This window comes from Populus alba, chromosome 3, assembly GCF_005239225.2.
Source record: "Populus alba chromosome 3, ASM523922v2, whole genome shotgun sequence".
NCBI lineage: Eukaryota > Viridiplantae > Streptophyta > Magnoliopsida > Malpighiales > Salicaceae > Populus > Populus alba.
In genome coordinates, this window is record NC_133286.1 from 20,042,564 (window position 1) to 20,065,711 (window position 23,148).

The 23,148-nt window shown below is 35.7% G+C and overlaps 1 protein-coding gene and 1 pseudogene across 1 annotated transcript; both read left to right on the top strand.

Moving 5' to 3' along the window:
- Positions 1-1,304: 1,304 nt before the first annotated feature.
- Positions 1,305-4,551, top strand: LOC118054577 (wall-associated receptor kinase-like 9). Its single transcript, XM_073407881.1, is given in 4 exon segments — positions 1,305-1,851; positions 1,854-2,075; positions 2,587-2,697; positions 3,190-4,551. Coding segments are annotated over 4 exon segments (2,058 nt in total). The 3' UTR covers positions 4,368-4,551.
- A 212-nt stretch (positions 4,552-4,763) lies between these two features.
- On the top strand, positions 4,764-19,509 carry LOC140955444 (wall-associated receptor kinase-like 10; annotated as a pseudogene).
- The last annotated feature ends 3,639 nt before the right edge of the window (positions 19,510-23,148 follow it).

The following is a 23,148-nucleotide window of genomic DNA, read 5'->3' on the forward strand; positions in this document are numbered from 1 at the left end:
TATAGGTGGAATGTTGATGAATTTATTGGAGTGGAAACGAAGTTTACCCTTTCGCAATTAATTCCGAAAAAAATAGTTTCGGACAAATTTTAATTAATAGAACCAAAATTCATGTGGTAATTTTTATTTCCCAGCAGACTGAAAACCTAAACGATGTTTTTTTTTTGCTCCTAATACAGTTATAGGTCTGGTTGGAGTACTGTTCCTGCTCATTGGTGCTCGGTGGATATACAATTGCTTTCAGTTGAAGAAGTTTTTCAAATGGAATGGTGTACTAATAACTTTTATTTTTATTTTTCAAACTTCAATAGCAAATTTATTTTTATTTTTACTTTATTTTTATGTATTTTTTTTTTTTAATATTTTAGATAGTATATTTGAATTAAAATTTTACTGTTAACTTTAAAAATTTATATATATGAATTAATAATTAATCTTAAAAAAATTTACATATTTATTTAATAGCTAATAGTCCAGGGCAAGAAAAATCCTTGACTACGAGGGATACCACTACCATGGATGCAGAGGCAAAAATAACAAGATTTGGAAATATGACGAGAAAACCATGAAATGTAAATATTTCCTACTTGCGCACTCTGTGACTTTAGCATTCGCCGTAAGGGCTACGTGGTACACATGATTCTCTTAGTTAATTCCTCAGGACTTACCATCTCATTTGCGTGCTACTTTAATCTATGAACTTTCTTATTTCCACAAAGGGTGAACTTTCTCATTTGCGTGCCTTAAATAGTCTAGGTATGTTATTAAATATTATTAAAGTTTTCTAGTTTTTTTAAATAAAGAGGTGTCATGACTTTTAGTAAGAAGACTTGATTAAAAAAATATATTTTCTTAACAAACTTAAAAGTTTGTTAAAAAAACTTTATTATCATTCACTTTCCTTAACTGTCAGTCATTTTAAGTTAAAATAAGATTTATAACTAAAAGTAAAAAGATAAAGTAACTGAAAAAGTATCTTAAATTTCTAGACATAACAATTGATTATGTAAGAGCAGGAGTCCTTCATTCGATCGTATAACGATCTAGAGAAACAAATCTAATTAACCTTCCAAATATCCATTAACATTTTTTTATTCAAGCAATAAAGATTAAAATAATATAATTAATGGACATATTGGAATAAAAATCATTATTGACTGATTATAGTAAGAAATTACATTTAGTCAAGGACGCGTAAGCTTAGAAGAAGCATGCAAAATCCTCCGGTGGCTGTATAAAGACATGATCAAACCTAGTATTGTTGAACACCAAACTCAAAGAATAGAAGAAACAAAAATAGCAGTATGCAGGTTGTGAAACTTGTCTCCCATTTTTCTTTCTTGCTATTAATGCTGATGTTTCAGCCAGCACTGGCTGGTCTGGCAAAACCTAATTGTTCGGACCACTGTGGAAATATTAGCATTCCATACCCGTTCGGGATCGGAAAGCATTGCTACATGGCGGAATCATACGACGTTGAATGCAATGAAACTTCCAAACCTCCTAGAGCTTTTTTACGCAGCATCAAAATGGAGTTGGTGAATATTACAATAGAAAGAGGTGCAGTTGTCAAGGGTCCAGTGATATCCGTTGATTCTTCGGGCCGGCAAGAAGGTGTACCTGTGAATTTGGAAGGAACTCCTTTCTTCTTTTCCTATACCAATTTTTTCATTGCAGTGGGCTGCAATACTCGTGCCACTTTGTGGACAAAAACTGGCACGACCGAACATGTTGGATGCGACTCAATTTGCTCCAACGGTACTTCCATTACTAATATTCGGCCTGAAAATGGTGCATGCTCTGGTAAGGACTGCTGTCAAGATATGCTCTGGTAAGGACTGCTGTCAAGATATGCTCTGTCCTCTCCTTCCTAGCAGACATGGATTGGTTTTATTATGACAAAATGGTGCATGTTCCTATGTCGCTGGCTTGGATACTAAATAGCAATAGTTGGACATACAACAAAGATACCATGGATTGCTACGTAACGCGAATAAATAGTACGACAAATATGACAGCCGGACGTTGTTCTTGCTCAGAAGGTTATGAGGGCAACCCTTACCTTCAATGCAGAGGTAATTTTTCCCACACAAAAATATATTATCCCTTTTTCAGTTATTATATTACCTTACGGTTGTTGCTGTTAATTATTCTTGTTATGATTGTATACATAGAAGTTGTACCAAACCATACTTATTAAACATTACTCGGAGCAGGCTAGAATTGATATAGTTTAATAATTAAAAAAAATAAAATTAAAATCATGTTATTGTGAATAATTTTTTTAAAATCAACAAGTTTTTATTGAATTATGGATAAATTTAGATTTTTTCAGAACTGAAAAATAATTGTTCTCACTAAAAAAAATATATGATACAATTAAATTATAACATTGGGATTGATTAGTTTTAAGGAAAGTAGTTTTATAGGAAAGTAATTTTATAGGAAATAATTGTTCTCACTGAAAAATAAGTTCTCACTAAAAAATACACATGCATGTATTTAATATATTACATTTATGATATTCTTTTTTCTATATGCATATCTATGAATTGATTCATTTCTGTTGGTTTCTTTATATATTAGACATTGATGAATGTAAAGACCGAAACAATACTTGCCATGGATTGACAAGATGTGTGAATACAAAAGGGTCGTACAAATGCAAACTTCATCCTTTACGGTTGACTCTTCTAGGCATGTATCTCTTCTCTCTTATTTTTTTTTATATTATTTTATACTTTTCGCTTTTAAAATAAACAAAACTCTAAGTAGACAAATTCATACATTAAAAAAATACAAAGGGCCGGAAATTGCAATTTAATTTTTATATTTTTTAATGCAGTTATACGATAATTAATGCTTGCTGAGATTATCATAAATAATTCAATGAGTATTGACTATTTACGGATACAAATATTTTTTAATAAGTTACTAGTACAATTTCAAAACCTAGTCTTACATTTGATTTTTCACTCTCTTCCTTTCTCTTTGTGCTCTCTCTTCTTGGCTTAATTGTACAACAATGGAGAAAATCTGGACAAACTCCCACATCTCTTTGATATCATAAAGTTATAGCTCTAAAATAAATTACGTTTTGTGTAAATCAACTTTATTTTCCAGCAAGACTGAAAACCTATAATATTACAAGCTATTCACAAATCTTGCTATAATGTAACAATCATGCAGTTATCGGTCTGGCCCTTGGAGTACTGTTCTTGCTCATTGGTGCTTGGTGGATGTCCAAACTTATCAAACGAAGGAAGTGCATTCATGAGTTGAAGAAGAAGTTTTTCAAACGGAATAATGGTCTCTTACTGCAGCAACAATTATCCTCCAGTGATGGTAGTGTTCAAAAGACAAAAGTATTCAGTTCAAATGAGTTGGAAAAGGCGACCGATTTTTTTAATGAGAACAGAATACTTGGTCATGGCGGCCAGGGAACCGTTTACAAGGGAATGTTAGCTGATGGGAGTATTGTTGCAGTTAAGAAGTCTACAATAGTGGATGAAGATAAACTAGAAGAATTCATCAACGAGGTTGTCATTCTTTCACAAATCAGTCACAGAAATGTGGTTAGGCTACTTGGATGTTGCCTGGAGACTGATGTTCCTCTGCTAGTCTATGAATTCATTCCCAATGGAACTCTTTTCCAATATCTCCATGACCAAAACGAGGACTTTACGTTATCATGGGAGTTGCGGTTACGAATTGCCTCGGAAGCTGCAGGTGCGATATCCTATCTTCACTCGACAGCATCTATCCCGATTTATCACCGAGACATTAAGTCCACAAACATACTCTTAGATGAGAAATATAGAGCAAAAGTTTCAGATTTCGGAACTTCAAGATCAGTTTCCATTGATCAAACTCATCTGACCACCAAGGTGCAAGGAACGTTTGGTTACTTAGATCCAGAGTACTTTCAAACCAGTCAATTAACAGAAAAGAGTGATGTTTATAGTTTTGGAGTAGTTCTCGTCGAGCTATTAAGTGGGAAAAAAACAATCTTCTTAAGCCATTCACTGGAAACCATGAGCTTAGCCAAACAATTCATTGATTTCATGGAAGATGGTAGACTCTTTGATATCATTGATGCTCAGGTTAAGGGGGATTGCATTGAAGAGGAAGCCATAGTTATAGCGAATCTTGCAAAGAGATGTTTGCATTTGAATGGAAAAAACCGGCCAACAATGAGAGAAGTTGCAATGGAATTGGAGGGGATTCTATTATCACGTAACGGTATCAATATTCAACAAATTGTTGAAGTGGATAATTCATCGAGGTCGATTTCCTGCAGCAGTTTCGACAGTGGTATAGATCTACCATTAGATTGCAAACCGTCGATTTCTTCTGAGACATGGTGAGCGATTAAGAAAGTATATCACAAATCATATGTTTCTTTTTTGTTTTAACACTTTTCTGATTGTATTAGAACTTATATTTGTATTATGGTCCTTGTGTTTTAGCACATGTTCTTAGTCTTTCATGTTAAGAACTTAATAAATTAAAAATCCTTCGCGTTGATTATAAGAGAGTTTCTTTGATACATTGGTTACTTGAGCCATGTCTCTATCTTGAGGAATCAAAGCCATCATCAGTTACCAAAGACTTCATTTGAGAAGTATTTAGCCTCTCGAATCCTCTGGTGGGAACATGATGATGAGACTCTGCAGATGAATTGGACTTAAATTCTGATAGATGCTGATTGTTTTTAGATTTGATTTGTTTAGTATTTACTAAAGTAATACTAAAGCCTAGGAATGATTAAGCCATCAATAACAGACCAAAGGTTAAGCAACCAAAATAATTAATCATTATGATCAGATAGTAAAAGCAGTGAATGATAGATAATAAAATGATTAAGTAGCAAAGAAAGAGCAAGAAAATTAAAAGCCAAATAATTAAATAGCAAAGTAAGAGGCAAAATAATTTATTGTATATATTTATCTCTAAAAAAAAAAACATGATGACAAAGGAAAAGAAATTTCAACTGTTTTAGACATTAAGCCGCGACATCATTGTTACATCAAGTTTGATATGACTCTATAAACCTCAACTATTAACATCATTTTTTTTTTCTAAGAATATAAATTATTTTTTGAAGTATTATTTTTTGAAAATATATTATAATAATTTTTTTTATTATTCTTGACATTAGCATATCAAAACAATAAAAAATATTAAATTAAAATTTTAAAAAAATAAATTTTGTTTTAAATATTCATACTCCAAGTTGTGATTTTCAAATGTTGTTGATTATTCTTTTCATAACTTATTTAAGAAATAAATTGTGTGCCGCTGCAAGTCCACTCGCAAATGATATTTATTTTATTTTATTATTTTTATTTAAAATTTAAATAAATAAAAACTATTTTTTAAATAACCTTAAACAAATACAATATGTATTGATAAAGTTATATTAAAAAAAAATTAGAGAAGAGTGAAATGTATTTTTTATTACATGCCATAAACTTTTATTAAATCTACATCCCCAATAGTTTTTCTTATAAAAATTGTCAAACCCAGACATCATGCTGACCTTAAAAAATTTTCAATTTAAAGAACACAGTTGTCGCACGTCAAAAAAATTCCACACGCGGCATCGGCTGTCAATTTTTCTCGTATGTTGCGTTTGCTTTGAATTTGGTTCGTTGGAGTCGCCACCTAGTAATTTATTAAATGCTACTAGGAAACCGGATGTACTGGTCTTGTCAGAGATCGCGAGTAAAGGACTGGTTGTGGTTAGGAAAGGTATTAGCACCCCTAACGCACCCTACCTGAGGTAAGCTGCTTCCCGAATTTGATGTGTTAAAGAAGTTTTAATAATTGTCTTTTCATCAGAAATTAAAAATATCACTTACGTATAAGTTAATAATTCTTAACTGTGATCCGATCAAAATATTAAATTCTTCTTTAATATATTTTCAATTTTATTATTAAAAAATATATACAAATAAATAAAACAAAATACAAACACACACATTCACTTTCACTATTTTTATTTCTTTTCTTTTCTTTTTCTTTTCTTTTACATCAACAATACAAATACAAATACAAATACAAATTCAAAACAAATAAATAAAAATTACATTAATTAATTTAAAAATTACAAAATAGTCCCTAAAACTCCAGAAATTGCATTGAAGACCTTCTGACGCCGTAGCAACACTGGCGGCGCGTCTCCCCACGCGCCCCCGCCACTGGCAGCACGTGGGTTCACGCGCCTAACCCACGCGCCGCCGCAATTAACTGGAAACAGAGGGATCTGGTTCGGCTTCCCTCCTTCTTCCTTTCCTCGCCGGCAGTGACACCCACCGTCACCTGCAAAAGCACGAAAACCCAACAAACAGTCGATTTTAACCCATTTTTAGTTTAGATCTGCTTCTCTCCCTTCTCATTTTCAGATCTGCTCATCTCTGCATATTATTTTGGTTTCCTCTTCTTCTGTTTCAGTTGGCCGGAGGTTGTAGGGGGAGCTGTCGGTGGTCTGTTGAAGGAGGAGCCCGGTTGCGGTGCTGAGGAGATCGTGTTTGTGGCCGGCTGCTGTGGTCGATCTGTGCAGGGGGGACGACTCCGTGGTTGGCCCGGAGAAGGAGACCGTAGCTGAGGCAGAGGCGAGAGCAACTAACGAACAGCGGCGGCTGCCTCTGTATTCAGTCTGGAGAAAGGGGAAGAAAATAGGCCGGCAGCGGGGGAGAAGAGTTGTGGCTGGTCCTCCGTGGGAACAAGAGAATGGTGTTGTTGGGTCTGTGGGTAGCGACTGGTTCGGGGTTGACTGGTTTTTCAGGTAAGAGGGGGAAGATTTGTGGCTGTGATTTGAGGGGAGATGGCGTTCGGCCAGGTGAGGGAGGAGAAGATGAAAAAAAAAAAAGGGTGGTCGGGGGGGGCAGCAGCTCTGGTTGAAAATAAAATCGAAGGGGAGGAGGAGGAGGCTGTGTGTGTGGTTGCAGTGGTCGTGAAGAAAAAAAACGAGGGAGGATCTGTGGAGGGGCTGCTGTGATGCCGGTGACAAGGCTGGCAGCTGATTGAGGGAGAGGAGAAAAAAATCCCTAGGTGGCGGCTGTTGTTTCGGTTCGCCGGCCAAGGGCGAAGGAAGGGAAGGAAAAAAAATGTTTTGAGGAAGAAGAAAATTCAAACCGGGGGGGTGCGGCTTAGTGAGCCCCCAAAAAAATAATCCAGCGGGGAGGGGCTACTGTTTGGGGTCAGAAAATTCACAAGCTGGGGAGCGGCTGTGTGGAAAGGGATAGGGTTAGGTTTAGGTTTAGGTTTTTTGTATTTTTTTTTATGTTGTCAAAATTACCCCCTTTAAAATTCAGTGTAGCATTGTATTTATAGGAAAAATTTTGCTAGTTTTTCAAACTAGTCCCTCAACTTTTCCTTTCCTTCTCTTTTTCTCTTTTTTTTGAAAATTTTGATTTTTCTTATTATAATTTTTTTTTTGTATTTTTTGAAAATGAGCAATATCAACGTCGACTCGATGAGGAAAATCAATGATTTTAAAAATGACGCGTAAAAAGTCGAACGCGTTCAAAAACCTTTGAAAATTTAAATTCTTTTTTTAGATGATGTTGAAAATGCTAAAAACGATGCAAATATATTAAAAACATTTTTTTTTGGATTTTTGTTGTTTTTTTGCTATTTTTGGATTTTCCGAAAATTTTATAAAAATATGGGTCAAAAATTGGGTAGCAACAACAGTTTTGACATTCTATTCTTTGTAGGGGAAATGGTCTTGTTTAAGGAGTCGCCACCTAGTATTATGGTTACTAGAAATTTTGACTGGTCATTAGAGATTCTATAGTATGAGACTAGTTACGCTAAAAATAAGATATTATCACCTTTTAAACATCCTGCCTGAGGCAGGTTATATTGTTGGTTTTTGTCATAAATTGCTAACATTTTGTTGGTTTAAGCTATGATAGTTTGCGTGTAATATTCCTGACTCTGGTGTTAATGAATATTCAACTACGAATACTTCTAACTCTGACGTTTGTAAATATTACGTAGCTATAAAAACAAAATAAATTTAAATCAATATTTTTATTACTGACTTTGGTATTAGTAAATAAACAAATAAAATAAATTTATTTTTATTTTTATTACTTCTAACTCTTATTTTTTTATTTTTTTCTAGATAGGCTCAACTCTATTTATATGTGTTGGGCCAGACCCAAATAACCCGACCCTGTTATTGGCCAAGCCAGTTGCGGCCGGTTGGGCATTCTTGCAGTAACGTTGCGTGAATTATTCACGCAAGCTTGCAAAGTAACAAGGTAATTATATTACCTTTGCACAGCTACAAATGAAAACTTAGTTTGCAAAACGGGGAAAAGGAAGAACGTACCTGGACGCAGGAACGAAGGCGATGACGAAGGCGTGGTGGCAGGCTGTTCTCTTCTCCTCTTCTGTTCCTTCTTGTCTGGTCGCCCTCTCACTATTTTGAGCCTGCTTTTGTTCTCTAGATCTCCCTTGACTCTCTGCTTTTCTCTCAGTACTTTCTCTTCTCTGTCTATTTTCGTTTTTGTCTCTTGTTTTTGGTGTTTCTATTGTTCATCCTTTGTTTCTTGTTTTTCGTCTGTTTACGTTCTTTGCTTCTCTGTTTTAGGCTGTCTGTCTCCCTGCGTTCACTCACCTGTTCTCCTTCGCGCCCGTCTGTTCAGGGGGGGTGGTGCAACCGGAGACAAGGCTAGCTGGTGGCTGTGCGTTGGCTGACCAATGCTTCTCTCTGTTTCTGTCTCATTTACTTTTTCAGTCTTCCGGTTGACCGAAACCTGTCGGTTTGACTCGGTTTCGGTTCGGTTTTTTATTTCAAAAAACCGAGACAACCTATACACAAAGTCACAAACGAATTAAAACCCAAAAATCAACACCATTGATTTCATTCCAAATCCAAAACTCTGCTATAAATCAAAACTCAAAATTTCTTGCAAAATAAACATGGTTTTTCCTATATTTTTCAAATACCCAAATGCCAAAAATCAAAACCCGATTTTTTAAAATCAAAATCCCAAATCTTCTTATACAAATAAATCTTATCTTCCCTGCAATTAAAAGAAAATCCAGAAGCTAAAAAACAAAACCCATGTTTTTATATATATAAAAAATCAAGACTCAAACCGGTTCTGTATCAAGGGGAGGGAGAGGGAGAGGGAGAGGGAGAGGGGGCTGCTGCGAGGGAGAGGCCGAGAGGGGGAGGGGGAGGGGAGAGGGGGATGGAGAGAAAGAGTGAGAGGGGGCTAGGGTTGGAGAGAAAGAGTGAGAGGAGGGAATAAATTTTCTATTTATATTGCTTCTTTTTGAACCGGTTCGGTTCGGACCGGTTTAACCGATTCCTGCATTACAAAACCGAAAACCGAACCGAACTGGGATTTTTCCTAACTATTCTAATCGGTTTAATCGGGTTTTTTTTCGGTTCGGTTTTTTCGGTTAATTTTTTCTTGGTTTTTTCGGTTTATTCTGTTTTCCGGTTTTTTTGCACACCCCTAGATGGAAGAATTATTGTTGTTAAAAAGTCCAAATTCATTGATGAAGAAAATCTCAAAGAATTTATTAACGAGGTCGTCATTCTCTCACAAATCAACCACAAAAATGTGGTTAAATTGCTAGGTTGTTGCTTGGAGACTGAAGTTTCTATACTAGTATACGAATTCATTTCCAATGGAAATCTTTACAAGTATATCCATGTTCAAGACGATGATTTCTTGTTATCTTGGGATATGCGATTACGGATTGTCATTGAGGTTGCGGGAGCCCTTTCTTATCTACACTCGGCAGCATCAATTCCGGTTTATCACCGTGATATCAAGTCTACAAACATACTCCTTGATGAGAAATATAGAGCCACAATATCAGATTTTGGATCTTCAAGATTCATTGCCATCGATCAAACTCACTTGACTACAAGATTTCATAGTTTTACCGACGGAAATATTCCGTCGGTGTATGATAGCACGTTCGTCGGTAAATTATTTACCGACTATATTACCGACGGAATACTCCCGTCGGAATACCTTTTGTCGGTGATTCCACATTCCATCGCTATATCGGTCGGTAATATAAAAAAAACATTTACCGACGGTTTTATCGACGGACCATGCACGCCAAAAAAAAAAAAGTTTCCCGCTTGGAATATACCGACGGAATATTTTTCATCGGTGTTATGTAAATACCGACGGACTACCTCCGTCGGTAAAAGTGTCGGTGATATTTCATACCGACCGAATATTTCCGTCTGTAAATTCGTCGGTATTTTTATACCGACGGAGTATTTCCGTCGGTGAATATGTTGGTGATGGGATGGAATACCGCAGACACTGTCCAATGCCGACAGATTTATTCCGTTGGTAAATCCCTGTGTAATTTTTTTTTGAATTATTTAGAAAAAATAATATAAATTAATGGTAATACAAACCAATTATGCAAATAAAATTTATATTAAGCAACAAAAACTCAAAGTTAAATAATATTCATTACAAAATGAATGTGTTTAAAAAAAAACAATTAATATAAAGGTGGAGGAGGAGGAGGAGGAGGAGGAGGAGGAGGAGGAGGAGGGTGGGGGTTAGGCGGCCAAAAAGGATTAGGCGCATATGTTCCACCTTGTGTCATGTTCATGACCATTTGACGAAGCTCTTCATAGGCCGCTCTTTGTTGTTCAGACTCTGCTCTGCGTTGTTTGTTCACCAATCTGTGTTGTTCGTTCACCAATCTTTGCTCTTCTTTGAGTTGTGTGTACGCCTCTGATAGGTGGTCGCACCTTTGCTGCAAGGCCACAAACTCCTTAGATTGGGAGCTCGATACAGATTGGGAGCTCCCAACGGTTGAAGCAGTACCGGTCGACCGCAAGTTGGCGGCGGTAGTGTTGTAGAGCCCGTAAACCCGATTTTTATCGGGTCCACCTGACGATCCAGCCTTCATCCACAAATCCGGATCGAATTCCGGATAGGTCGATGGATCGTCCCCGTATCTCTCCCTCAACCGATTATTATAGGTCTCCTGAAAAAGAAAAAAAAAATCATATTCAATTCAATAAACATGATAATAACTTATAAAATAAAATGGTTGAACAAACATACCACAAACTGTTGAGCACGGTTGTCAACGAACTGTTGCGTCCCCTTTTGGCGGTCATGACTCCGCACGTGTGTCTCCACAAACAGCTCCATAGGGCTCGGCTCACGTCCAAGAGACGTAGCCTATATATAATGAAAAAAATGTATTAACAACAAATTAATTGAACGATATATTTCATTTAAATTAATCTTACCATCCGTTTCGCATGTGCAGCAAACAGAACGGAGCCGCCGGTGTGCGTTGTAACCGAGCCATGAATTGGCAGATTCCGGTTGCCGCCACCGGACTGTGAGCGTCGAGCGAACCGCTCAAACATCACGTGCTGAAGATAGTGCGGCCATATATCTTCCGGGATGTATATCGGTTTGAAATCCCTCCAAACCGCAACATCGTTCCAGCCTTGGAACCCCTTATCCCTCGCTGTTTTTTTAGCCTTTTTCTGCGTGTCATACCAAAAATCACGCAACCTAATTCACGCACGAAAAAATTACATTTCGAAACATAAATAATTATGTAAAAAAAAAGTCGTATTGTTTTCGATGTTACCTAATTGCCGCGTGATTTTCCCACACCCTCCTCACAATAGTGTCATGTTCATCGTCCCAGCTGAATCGATGTTGTGTATAAAAAAATAATTTTTTAAAATGTTAATAATTTATTTACAATTATAACTAGAATTTATTAGAAATAAGCTGAAAATTATATATTAACACGAACCCCAAATCTACGAAACCATGCATTGACTTGAGGCATCCATTCAGGATGCCTGGATATCTGACTCCATTGAAACAATGGAATCTCCATCGACGCTTTAAATGCCGATGATATTAATCTGGCGGCCTCAATGTTTGTGAACCTGAAAAAAAATGAAATTAATGAAATAGTGATTACTTCATAAATTATGTTTTAAATTTGTTTTATATATATATATATATATAAAAAAACTAAAACCTTAACAAACTTACATTGAAAGATCGTCCTTCCACTGTGCCTCGTACTTGCGGGTAAATTGATTCCCTGTGAAGGCACGCCGCTTCTGCGATGTGAAACACCGTTGGAAGAGGCAACATCGGTTGAAGGCGCATGTGGTGTAGGTGCCTCTTCTTGAGAGGCACCTAAGGAAACATCAGCATCGCTGCTAGACGAACTTGATTCGACTGGACGTGAACGACCAACTCTGGTTTTCATTTTGCGCATCTAAACAAATTTATATAAATAATTGTATAATAAATTTCCAAAGTTAAAAAAAATCGGCAGCACCTCCCCTATACTGGACACTACCCAAATCCACAAACCTGCAAATATTAACAATAGCCACAACCAACTGACCCAATCTATACTAATTATTCCAACATATTCAACTATTAATCCGAAGATAAATTCAACGTTAACAATTAAAATTCACAAATTATTCAATAATTATGTCAATACAACAAAACTATAAATTCAATATAAATAGAAACAATTAAACACAAATCATCAAGTTAGAGTAAAATTAATAATTCTTCCAACATATTCAATAATTAAATCTAAGATAAATTCAACATTAACAATATTAATTCAACAATTGATTAAATAATTATGGCAATACAACAATAAAATATATTCAATAAAATAAAAAAGAATTATAGCCTAACAATTAAAATCAATGGAAACAATTAAACACAAATCATGCAATAATATAAACAAAATTACTAATTATTCCAACATATCCAATTACTAATTCTAAGGTAAATTCAACATTAACAATTATAATTCAACAAATTATTCACTAATTTTGTCAATACAACAATAAAATATATTCAATAATTTAAAAAAAATATAAACTAACAATTAAAAACATATGCAATTACTAATTATTCCAACAAACGCAATTATTAATTCTAAGGTAAATTCAACATTAACAATATTAATTCAATAAATTAATCAATAATTATATAGGCAATACAACAATAAATTATATTCAATAAATTAAAAAAAAATATAGACTAACAATTAAATTAACAAATATTCGACAAATTCAAAAAATACAAAAAATTCAAAAAAAATTCAAATATTCAACTTTAACTAATTCTAAGTTAAATTAACTAATAACAATTCTAACAACACAACAACAAAAAATATTAAAAAATTCAAAAAAAAAACCTACATCAAGAAAAGGAACGAAATATACATACCTTAATAATGTGTCAAATTGAAAATTTTATCTACATTGCAACAAAAAACACCAAAACAACAAAAATAAAAACAACTAAAAATAAATTAAAATAAAATAAATTAGAAAAAAAACACATACCTTTTAATATGATGAAGATTTACAACACCAAATCTTGCTAGAGATTCAAGGTGAAAGTCTTGAAGGATTGAGGCCAAACAAATGAAAATTCTGAGGTGAAAAACGGAGGAGAAGCGAAGCGGCGGGGAGAAGAAGAAAAAATGAGGCGCAGCGGCGGGGGCTGGAACTTATAGGGCAGTTTTACCGACGGAATTAATATCCATCGGTAAAAAGGTAAAAAATTCCGTCGGTAACAGGTCAAAAATCCGTCGGTATTTTTTGAATTTCGCCCCGAATTTTTAAAAGCCCTCCATATTTTTCGCAGTCCGTCGGTGATTCCGTCGGTAATATGACAAGTTCAGAGGCGCATTAATTCACACACTTTGGAAATCGCGCGGTCCGTCGGTATTTCTGTCGGTAATATGTGTGACCGACAAATTACCGACGGATCTATTCCGTCGGTATTAGCGTCGAAAAATCTGTCGGTGAATCCGTCGGTGATTGTGGCATTTTGTTGTAAATATTTTCGAACTCTCTATGAGATACCGACGGACTAGAATCCATCGGTATGCCCGTCGCTGATTGTGGCATTTTGTTGTAAATATTTTCGAACTCTCTGTGAGATACCAACGGATGTAATTCCCTCGGTATGCCCGTCGGTGAATGTGGCATTTTGTTGTAATTCTTTTCGAATTCTCTGTGAGATACCGACGGACTATAATCAATCGGTGTATATGTCGGTGAAGCCGTCGGTAATGTCGTCGGTGTTGGTGGCATTTCGCGTAATTAATTTCGAACTCTCTATGAGATACCGACGGATCACTGTCCGTCGGTATGGACGTCGGTAAGATTGCATAATGCAGGAAAGGTTGTCTTTGTATTGCCTGTTTACCTTCCTGCAGAAACTTAACTGATAAATTGTCCATCATATAAACACAATAACCACATTGCTTAAACAATAAATATTTTGTTTTACAAAATACATCATCTATAATCTAAATTACATTAGACAAATGTTTTTACATAGGGCTTCATTTTCATAATTAGTCGGAATTTTCTTCTTCTTCCTCATTAGTTGAATTGTCATCATCTTCATCGCAATCTTCAATATGGATATCATCTTCTTCATCGACATTTGCTTCTCCGCTAAAGCTGAGAACAACATTCCACTCCTCTCCGTCAATATCAACAAGACTATCATCGAGAACTCGAAAATTTGAATTTTCTTCCAATTCAATCGAAGGAGCAACTCGATATGGTTCAACCAACTCACGAACTTGAAAGACTTCATCTCGCACACTTGTGTCTTCGTTCTCATCCTAAACAACCTCGACACGACCCCGTGGTTTCGTTTTTAAAATGGAAAACCAATCAACTCTTGAATGATCCTTTCTAAATGAAGGGGTGTATGTGTAATAAACTTGTTGACATTGCTTTGCGAAAACAAAGACATCGTTTATGTTGCGGAGTCTAGCTTTTGAGTTGATTTCGACCAGACCATGGTGCGGATCAACTCTGATTCCTCTGTCCGTTGTGTCATACCAATAGCATTTGAATAAAAACACTTTATTCTGCTCGCTATGATATTGCAGTTCGACGACCTCTTCTAATCTACCATAGTAGTCAACTTCTAACTGGCTACTTGTGGATCCCTTAACACAAACACCACAGTTGTATGTCTTTCTTCCTTGCCCGTATTCTTCAGTATGGAAAACATATCCATTGACAAAATACCTGTTGTAGCACCTAACTTTTCTTTCAGGGCCGAGGCTTAGTGAAGACAATGACTTGGGCGCACTCCTTCCCATTTGATAAACCTTGTAAATATATGTAATTAAATGTACATCAATACACGGTAAATGAACAAGAATCTCGTAATGACATGCATACGTTAGAATGAGTTTGTGATAGTGCTTACATGTGTTCTGAACCATATGGCAAATTGTTCATCTTGTAATTGAAAGATCTGGGATTCGGTCAGCTGCGAGTTATTGGAGAGCAAATATTGTCGATGTTGCCTGCAAGTGATAATGAGTGTATGATATTACAATATATAATTAACAGTATATTACTGACAAAGTTTAATTAGTATTACACATATATAGACTTACTGAATAAATGATCTCAGCTCATCACAGTTAAATAGAACATAGTTGTGTGCTTGTTTGAATTCTATTTCCGACAAATATCTTCCTCTTACGACATTTTTAGGTGTGGGTCGTCCAATATTGGAGAATATTGACAAGTTCCCACTGGAAAGCACTTCACCGCCATCGTCATGCCGTGGAACGCGATTGATTCTTGTTCTCAGATGAGGTTCGAAATAGTACGAGATAAATGTTGATATCTCTTCAACAATATAGGCCTCAGATATCGAAGCCTCAACATGCGCCTTGTTCTTAACCTTTTTTTTTAGATTAAACAAGTACCTGCATTGAAGTACAATTCAAGTATTTTCAAATAAGAAAAACATAGAAAATACTTTAAGATATGAATTCCATTGCAACTGTAATATCTCAATGTTCTAATGGGTACATCCATCTATACTGGACCGGTCCTCCAGCTTTTGCCTCGAACGGTAGATGTATAGGGAGATGCTCCATTGAGTCAAAAAATGAAGGAGGGAATATCATCTCAAGTTTGCATAGTGTCTCGATGATATTCGTTTGAAGCATCTCAATGTGCTTAACATTCATCTTGCTGGAGCATATATCTTTGAAGAAATGACTGATCTCCGTTAGTGCATCCCATATTCCCTTTGGCAACAAATCACGAAAAGCTAATGGGATGAGTGTTTGCATAAACACGTGGCAGTCATGGCTCTTCATTCCATACAATCTGCAGTCCTCTATGTTAACAAGCCTTGATATGTTTGATGCATGTCCATCCGGGAAACGCAGACTCTTAAGCCATTTGTAGACTAGCAGTTGTGCGTTTTTCTCTAACACGAAGCTTGCCCTTGGTTTTGCAACCCGTGACTCGTCATAAACCAACTCCATATTTTTACGGTTACAGTATAAAGCTATATCCAATCTAGCCTTCATGTTGTCCTTTGTCTTCCCCTTCACATCCATGATGGTGTTGAAAATATTGTCAAACACGTTCTTTTCGATGTGCATGACGTCAAGGTTATGGAGGAGAAGATTAGTCTTCCAATACGGAAGCTCCCAAAAGATACTTCGCTTTACCCAATTATGGGTCAAACCAAAACCAGGAAACTTTTGCTTACCTGATTGAAGGCCAAACACAATGTCACCGTACTTTGATACAACATGATGCAATTCTTCACCAGAAAGACGCGGGGATGCAACATCTTTTTCAACTCTACCAACAAAGAAATATTTTCTGTTCTTTCTGAACCTGTGATTAAGTGGCAAGAAGCGACGGTGACAGTCAAAAAAAGAAGCTTTACCTCCGTTTGCTAGCGTGAATGCCTTGTTGTTTTCCATGCAGTATGGACATGCGAGTTTCCCATGCGTGCTCCAACCAGAAAGCATTCCATAAGCTGGAAAATCACTGATAGTCCACATCAAAGCCACCCTCATAAGGAAATTTTGTTTCCTCGATATATCATAAGTCAGAGATCCGGAGGACCACAACTGCGCCAGCTCATCTATCAACGGTCAAAGACAAACATCTATATTCCGCCCCGGGCTGCTTGGACCGGGTTTGACAGTAGATAGAAACATGAACTCCGGCCTCATACACATTCCCGGTGGCAAGTTATAAACTGTGAGAATGACCGGCCAACAAGAATAGGGAGCAGCAAATGACCCAAATGGGTTGAACCCGTCTGTACACAACCCAAGTCGAACATTCCTTGATTTAGCAGAAAAGTCAGGATGAACACTGTTAAAGTGTTTCCACGCTTCGCCGTTAGAAGGATACACCATCACACCATCAACGACATCGTGTGTTTGGTGCCATGTCATGTGCTCAGCAGTCCTTGGTGACATAAATAACCTCTGCATGTCATGCACTCGGTCATCTCAGCATTTTCAAGGTAGTATAACATGCAAAAGTTAGGGCACATGTCAATTTTCTGGTATCCTAAACCAAGGGGTTTCATCATGGACTTCGCAGCATAGAAGTTCTCTTTGAGCCTGTTCCCTTCAGGTAAAATGCTTTTTGCCCAATCAATAATTTTGTCATACCCGGCCTCACTCAACCCGTGATCTGACTTGATGGTGAACACCTGTGCCACAGCCGATAATTTACTGTGGTTTGTGCAGCCATCCCATAATGGTTCGTCAGAATCTTTCAACAAATCAAACAACCTAGCTGCCTCTGCATTAGGTTCTTCTTCTACGATTGGACATTGATTGACATTATCTTGATTCATTCTCATTGCATCCATAACCATGCTTCTGTAAGGATTAGTGTTGTCATTTGCCGCTTCATGCACGTTGCTAGCACTAGAAGTTGACCCAACCACCGTTTCTCCCATTCTCCTATTACTAACAAATACCTCTCTATGTGCATACCAACACTCGTAATCCTCCACAAACCCTTTGTGTAGAAGATGCATCATTACAACATCTAGATGCAGATACTTTTTATTTTGATACTTCCTGCATGGACACCTAATACCGCCTCCAGTAAAATTTCTGGGAATAGATGTTGCGAAATTAATAAAACCCTGAACCCCGTTACAATAATCCATCCTCCGAAATCCTTGGGGTGAATCTAGATACATCCATGAACGATCATCCATGACTTCTATCGAACCTCTATAAAAAGGACCCATTAAGCAAGCTCTTAATTATTTCAAAACATAACATGTAATTCAGTAATTCTACAAATTAAGTTTTAACAATTTTCAAACAAATACAATCTTACAAAATCTAAAACAAACCATAACAAGTATAAAATTATACTTTCATATACTACAAGTTTGTTTGAGAAATAACAATAAAACATGTACATCTACTAAAAAAAAATACATATACTAAAAAAACAATAAAATTGACATTTAAATGTTAAAATTTTAAAAGATAGAATTACTTACAAAAAATGATAAAATCCATCAGTAAATCAGAACACGGATGCTGTGACCACAAAACTTCAAGAAATACAACTTGTTGTGCTGAGATGAGGAAGATTTTTGTTTTGGGGCGAGGGGGGGCTGGTTATTTTGCAGATGGGGAGGGTTAGGATTAGGAAGAAGAAGGAGAAATGGGGGAGGAGAGTGTCGGCAGAGTGGCCATTTATTCACTTTTGCCGACGGACTTACTAACGGTTTTTATTCCGTCGGCGAAACCGTCGATAATTCTGACAGGCAATCGACACGTCACCGCACGGACCTGCTATTCAAATCCCTCGGTGATTCCGTCGGTATTTTTAACGATGCACCGATCACGTCACCGGTACGGATCTGACATTTCAAATCCATCGGTGAGTCCGTCGGTATTATTGACGGTGAACAGGTCCCATCACGCGTACGGGCCCCAGGTTTTAATTCCGTCTGAAAAATCACCCGCCAAAACCTCCGCGCCACCTACCCGCCCTTTTTTCATTAATTCTGAATTTTCGGTCAGTAATTCGGTCGGTAATTACCGACGAATATTGTCCGTCGATGATTTGGGCCGAAAAATACCGACAGAAAAAATTTCGTCAGTATTTCCGTTGGTATTTAGCGAATTTCTGGTGGTGCTTGACCACTCATGTGCAGGGTACTTTTGGCTACTTGGATCCAGAGTACTTCCAGTCTAGTCAATTTACAGAAAAAAGTGATGTTTATAGCTTTGGAGTGGTTCTGGTTGAGCTTTCAAGCGGACAAAAACCGATATTTCTGCTAACCCGACAGAAAGTAGAAGTTTAGCCACGTATTTTATCATGTTGATGGAAGATAACAGGTTGTTTGATATTCTTGATGCTAGAGTCAAAGAGCATTGCCATAATGAAGAAGTTGTTGCTGTCGGCAATCTGGCAAGAAAATGCTTGAATTTGAATGGGAAAAATCGGCCAACAATGAAAGAAGTAACCACAGAGTTGGAGAGGGTAATTCAAAAGGGATCAAATGTTCAACAAGACAGTCAAGAGAGTGAGAACATCATGGCTGATCTCAATATGCAATACATGGGATGCATTTCCGACATCAATAATGACTTGTGATTTTAATAATTCTTCATCATCAGACGTTGATCTTTTGATTATCAAACAATTAATAAGTTTTTCTTTATTAATTACCAAATAGAATGTTGGCTTGTGTGTTATGATTTTCTTAATTTTGTTTAGAAGTTGTTGAATCAACTTAGAATCATGTATTATATCGTGGTGTTGTATTAATAAGATGATAGGGATATCCTCCACTGCTCCTATGTATGGAAATGTTGGTGCAGATTTATTAAATGGTTGAATTTTCAATGGTGTATGCCGACGAGTACTATTGTAGACATGCTACTACTTGAGTGGAAATATTTGGTTAAAGGAAAATCCTTGCGCAGAGCCATTTTCAGCTGGGCTTTTGGTGTATCATGGGGTCTTTGGTTAGCTAGAAACAAGACGGTGTTCTTGGGATATTCTACTGATTGAGATACTGTCTTTCAGCTGGTTCTTCATCGCCAGACACTTTATTTTAAGGTAAAATGGTAGTACGATGGAGAGGAATGAAGCCAGCAATTTTTCTTATCTTGGACTATGATATAAATGCACATAAATTATTTTTTAAGATCAATCATTAACTAGGATATATAAATTTATCAAGTTAACAATAAAGTTTTAATTCAAATACATAACATAAAATATATAAAAAATAAAATTTAAAGTATATAAAATTCAAAATAAAAATAAAAATAAAAATAAATTACACTATTAAAGTTGTACCATTCCATATTTTGTAGAATAGAATTCATCTATGATTGAATCCGAATCAATATCTTCAACAAGCTCTCGTTCAATATAAATCATCATAGAATCTGCTAAGAACTCCTCTTTCATGTTATTGAGAAGTATAGGTTTGACATGTTTCATAGCCGAAAATGTCTGCTCTGTAGTGGCAGTGGAAACATGCAAAGTCAAAACTAGACGAATCAACCTGTCAATCAAATGATAGTGCTGAGACTTATTTGTTTTATTTAATCCTCGACATAATTCATAAATGATAAACATATTCTGAAAGCTCTTATGATGAATCATATCAATCTAATAATGCTGTAGTTGAGATCTCAAATAACACATCTCTTGTTCATTGAAATCTTCAGGATAAAACTTCTCAGCAAGCTTGTAAATAACATCAGCTTTAAATGATTTAAAATTGTCCTCAGGTTCTAAAGCAGAGCTAAGTACGAGGAGTTCCACTGTCTCATCACTGAATTTAGAATTTAATTCTTCCAATTAAAAATCTATTGTTGAGTTAAATATATCATAATGATAATGCTGGTAAACTGTCACTGAACCTTGTTGTTGACATGAACAACCTGTAGCTTTTTTATACGAAGCATTCATATATGGTATGCCAATCTCATATTTTGTGCAAACAGATTGTACATTTGTAAGGAGAAAATCAAATCCGGCATGTCACAAAATTCAAAGCAATGCTATAGTAGTTGATTCAAAGCATTTTGCTACAAAGCTTAACAAAGTAAACTAGTGATCCCTATTATTTTATGCATCAAATATAAGATAAATATAAATTAAAAAGATTTCATCACAATCAAACAACCAGTAGTTTCTCTACGTATAGAGTTAGAAGATCCTTCTTGAACCATACTTTTAAGCACAGTAATAATTGCACCATACATATCTATTAAGCTGCAAATATAATCAAAATGAGAGCTCTAGCGAGTAGTTCCACTTCAATGTAAATTATCGATTTGATTAGCCCCTCTATCAATCTCACATTCTCCAGTAGCTACCATATGTGCAATTTTTATAGCCTAAGCATCATGTAACTCGATATGATGTACGTTTGGAAGAAGCACTAATAAGATTAATAATGGTTGTCAATTTTGAAAAAAATAACCAAATAAAAATCTAATTTCTAGCTGCTACAACTAATGCCAATTTTAGCGAGCAAAGCAATATACATAATATGCAGAAGGACAATATAAAAAATAGAGCTTGTAGTCCATTCTATGTCCTAGTCTTTCCTAGTTAAGATCACATTATTTTTACATTTTAAAAATATTTTTTTAAATTATTTTTTGATATTTTTCAATACTATATTAATATAAAAAATAATTTTTAAAAAATAAAAAAATTATTATTTTAATATATTTTTAAATAAAAACTATTTTAAAAAATAATCAATATTTTCCATTAAAGGTAAACCTTTCAATGATACATTGAACTTGCATGTTAAAGTCCTAGCTTGCCATTTGATTGGTAACATGCCTGTACGACATCGTGGCTAGAAAAACGAAAAAAGCTCCCTTTGATTTCATAGAGGAGAATAATGCATAAAAATTCCATATAATTCTATGAATTAAATGTCTTCTCTTCTCTTTTTGGAAGATTCAGACCTAAAAAGTACCAACTGACAAATGTATCCTCTAAAGGGCGAAGGGCGTGGTTTAAACTGCCAAATTTACATAAAATACTTGAATTCGAAATTTAAAGATAGAAGCTGGGCCTCTGCAGTTTGGTTAATTTATTAAAAGTGCTATTAATTTCTTGATCGCAATTGCTAAAGATGCAGCCTCCAATTACTCAATATTTTCCACAACTTATGTTCACAAATAAGATAGCGTAGCTACTAAGATACATAAACAGAGCATCCTTTGCCACAGATAGCGTAGCTACTAAGATATCAGAGAGACCAATGCCATAAATTTAGAAAACCATAAATTGTAAATATGTCCTCCTACTAAGTGTTTAAGAAAAGACTACGATGTTGCTCGTTGGCTGTACACTTTGTGAGACTTGCTTAGACTAATAAATCCTACTCGAGCACTTTTGCCTTTAGCGGATGACTCATCTTTGCCGTAATGGCTACGCGGGAAAAATGTTTAAAAAAAGACTATGATGTTGCTCGTTGGCAGTATACTTGTGACTCTTGCTTAGACTAACTCTTGCTTTTGCAAAAGTATGTCCCAAAATCAAAGTTTCTTTTGCAAAGTATGTTCGTTTTCTAAATGAATCTTCCACATGAAGATTATTGGTCCATATAAAACAATTGTTTAAACCAATATTGGGTAACTACAGAAAGTGCATGGTAGTTCACTTTACTTATTTTTATAAGCAGCCAGGTCGGTGCTTGAAAACGGAGGATTGAGGGTTTTTAGAACGTGCTACCCATGATGTTTTAATATTTTGAGATTATTTTATTTTAAAAAAATTATAATTTTCGGATATCGTGGGATTGAATTTTTATTGTTATAATGGAGCACTTTTGACTTTAGTGTATGAATCATCTTTGCCGTAAGGGCTACGCGGTAAAAGTGTTGATGCTAGGTGGCTGCATACTTGTAACCAAGGTTGTTAAAATTATGATTTTAACACGGCATGAAAAGCTATTTACAAACTTGAATTGTAAAAACGAATCATAAAATCAGAAAAAAATCATAAAAAATTTTAAAATACATAAAAAATCTCAAAAAAATCATAAAATATTTTAAAATATTTTTTTTAGAGCCTTATTTTATCAAAATCGCAAAATCAATGTAAAAGCTGCCACGATGCGTGCTCTAAAGCTGCTTTTAAGACTCTTCTTGTCTCTCTGTAGTGTAAATGCGCGGTCAAACCACCTTTCCACTCGCCTTCGCTATTATTTTGGTTTTTATTTTCTTTCCACTTGCTGCGTGCTTTGGCAGTCTGCCTCTCCTCATTAAAATACTTGCCCTGCATCGATATTCATG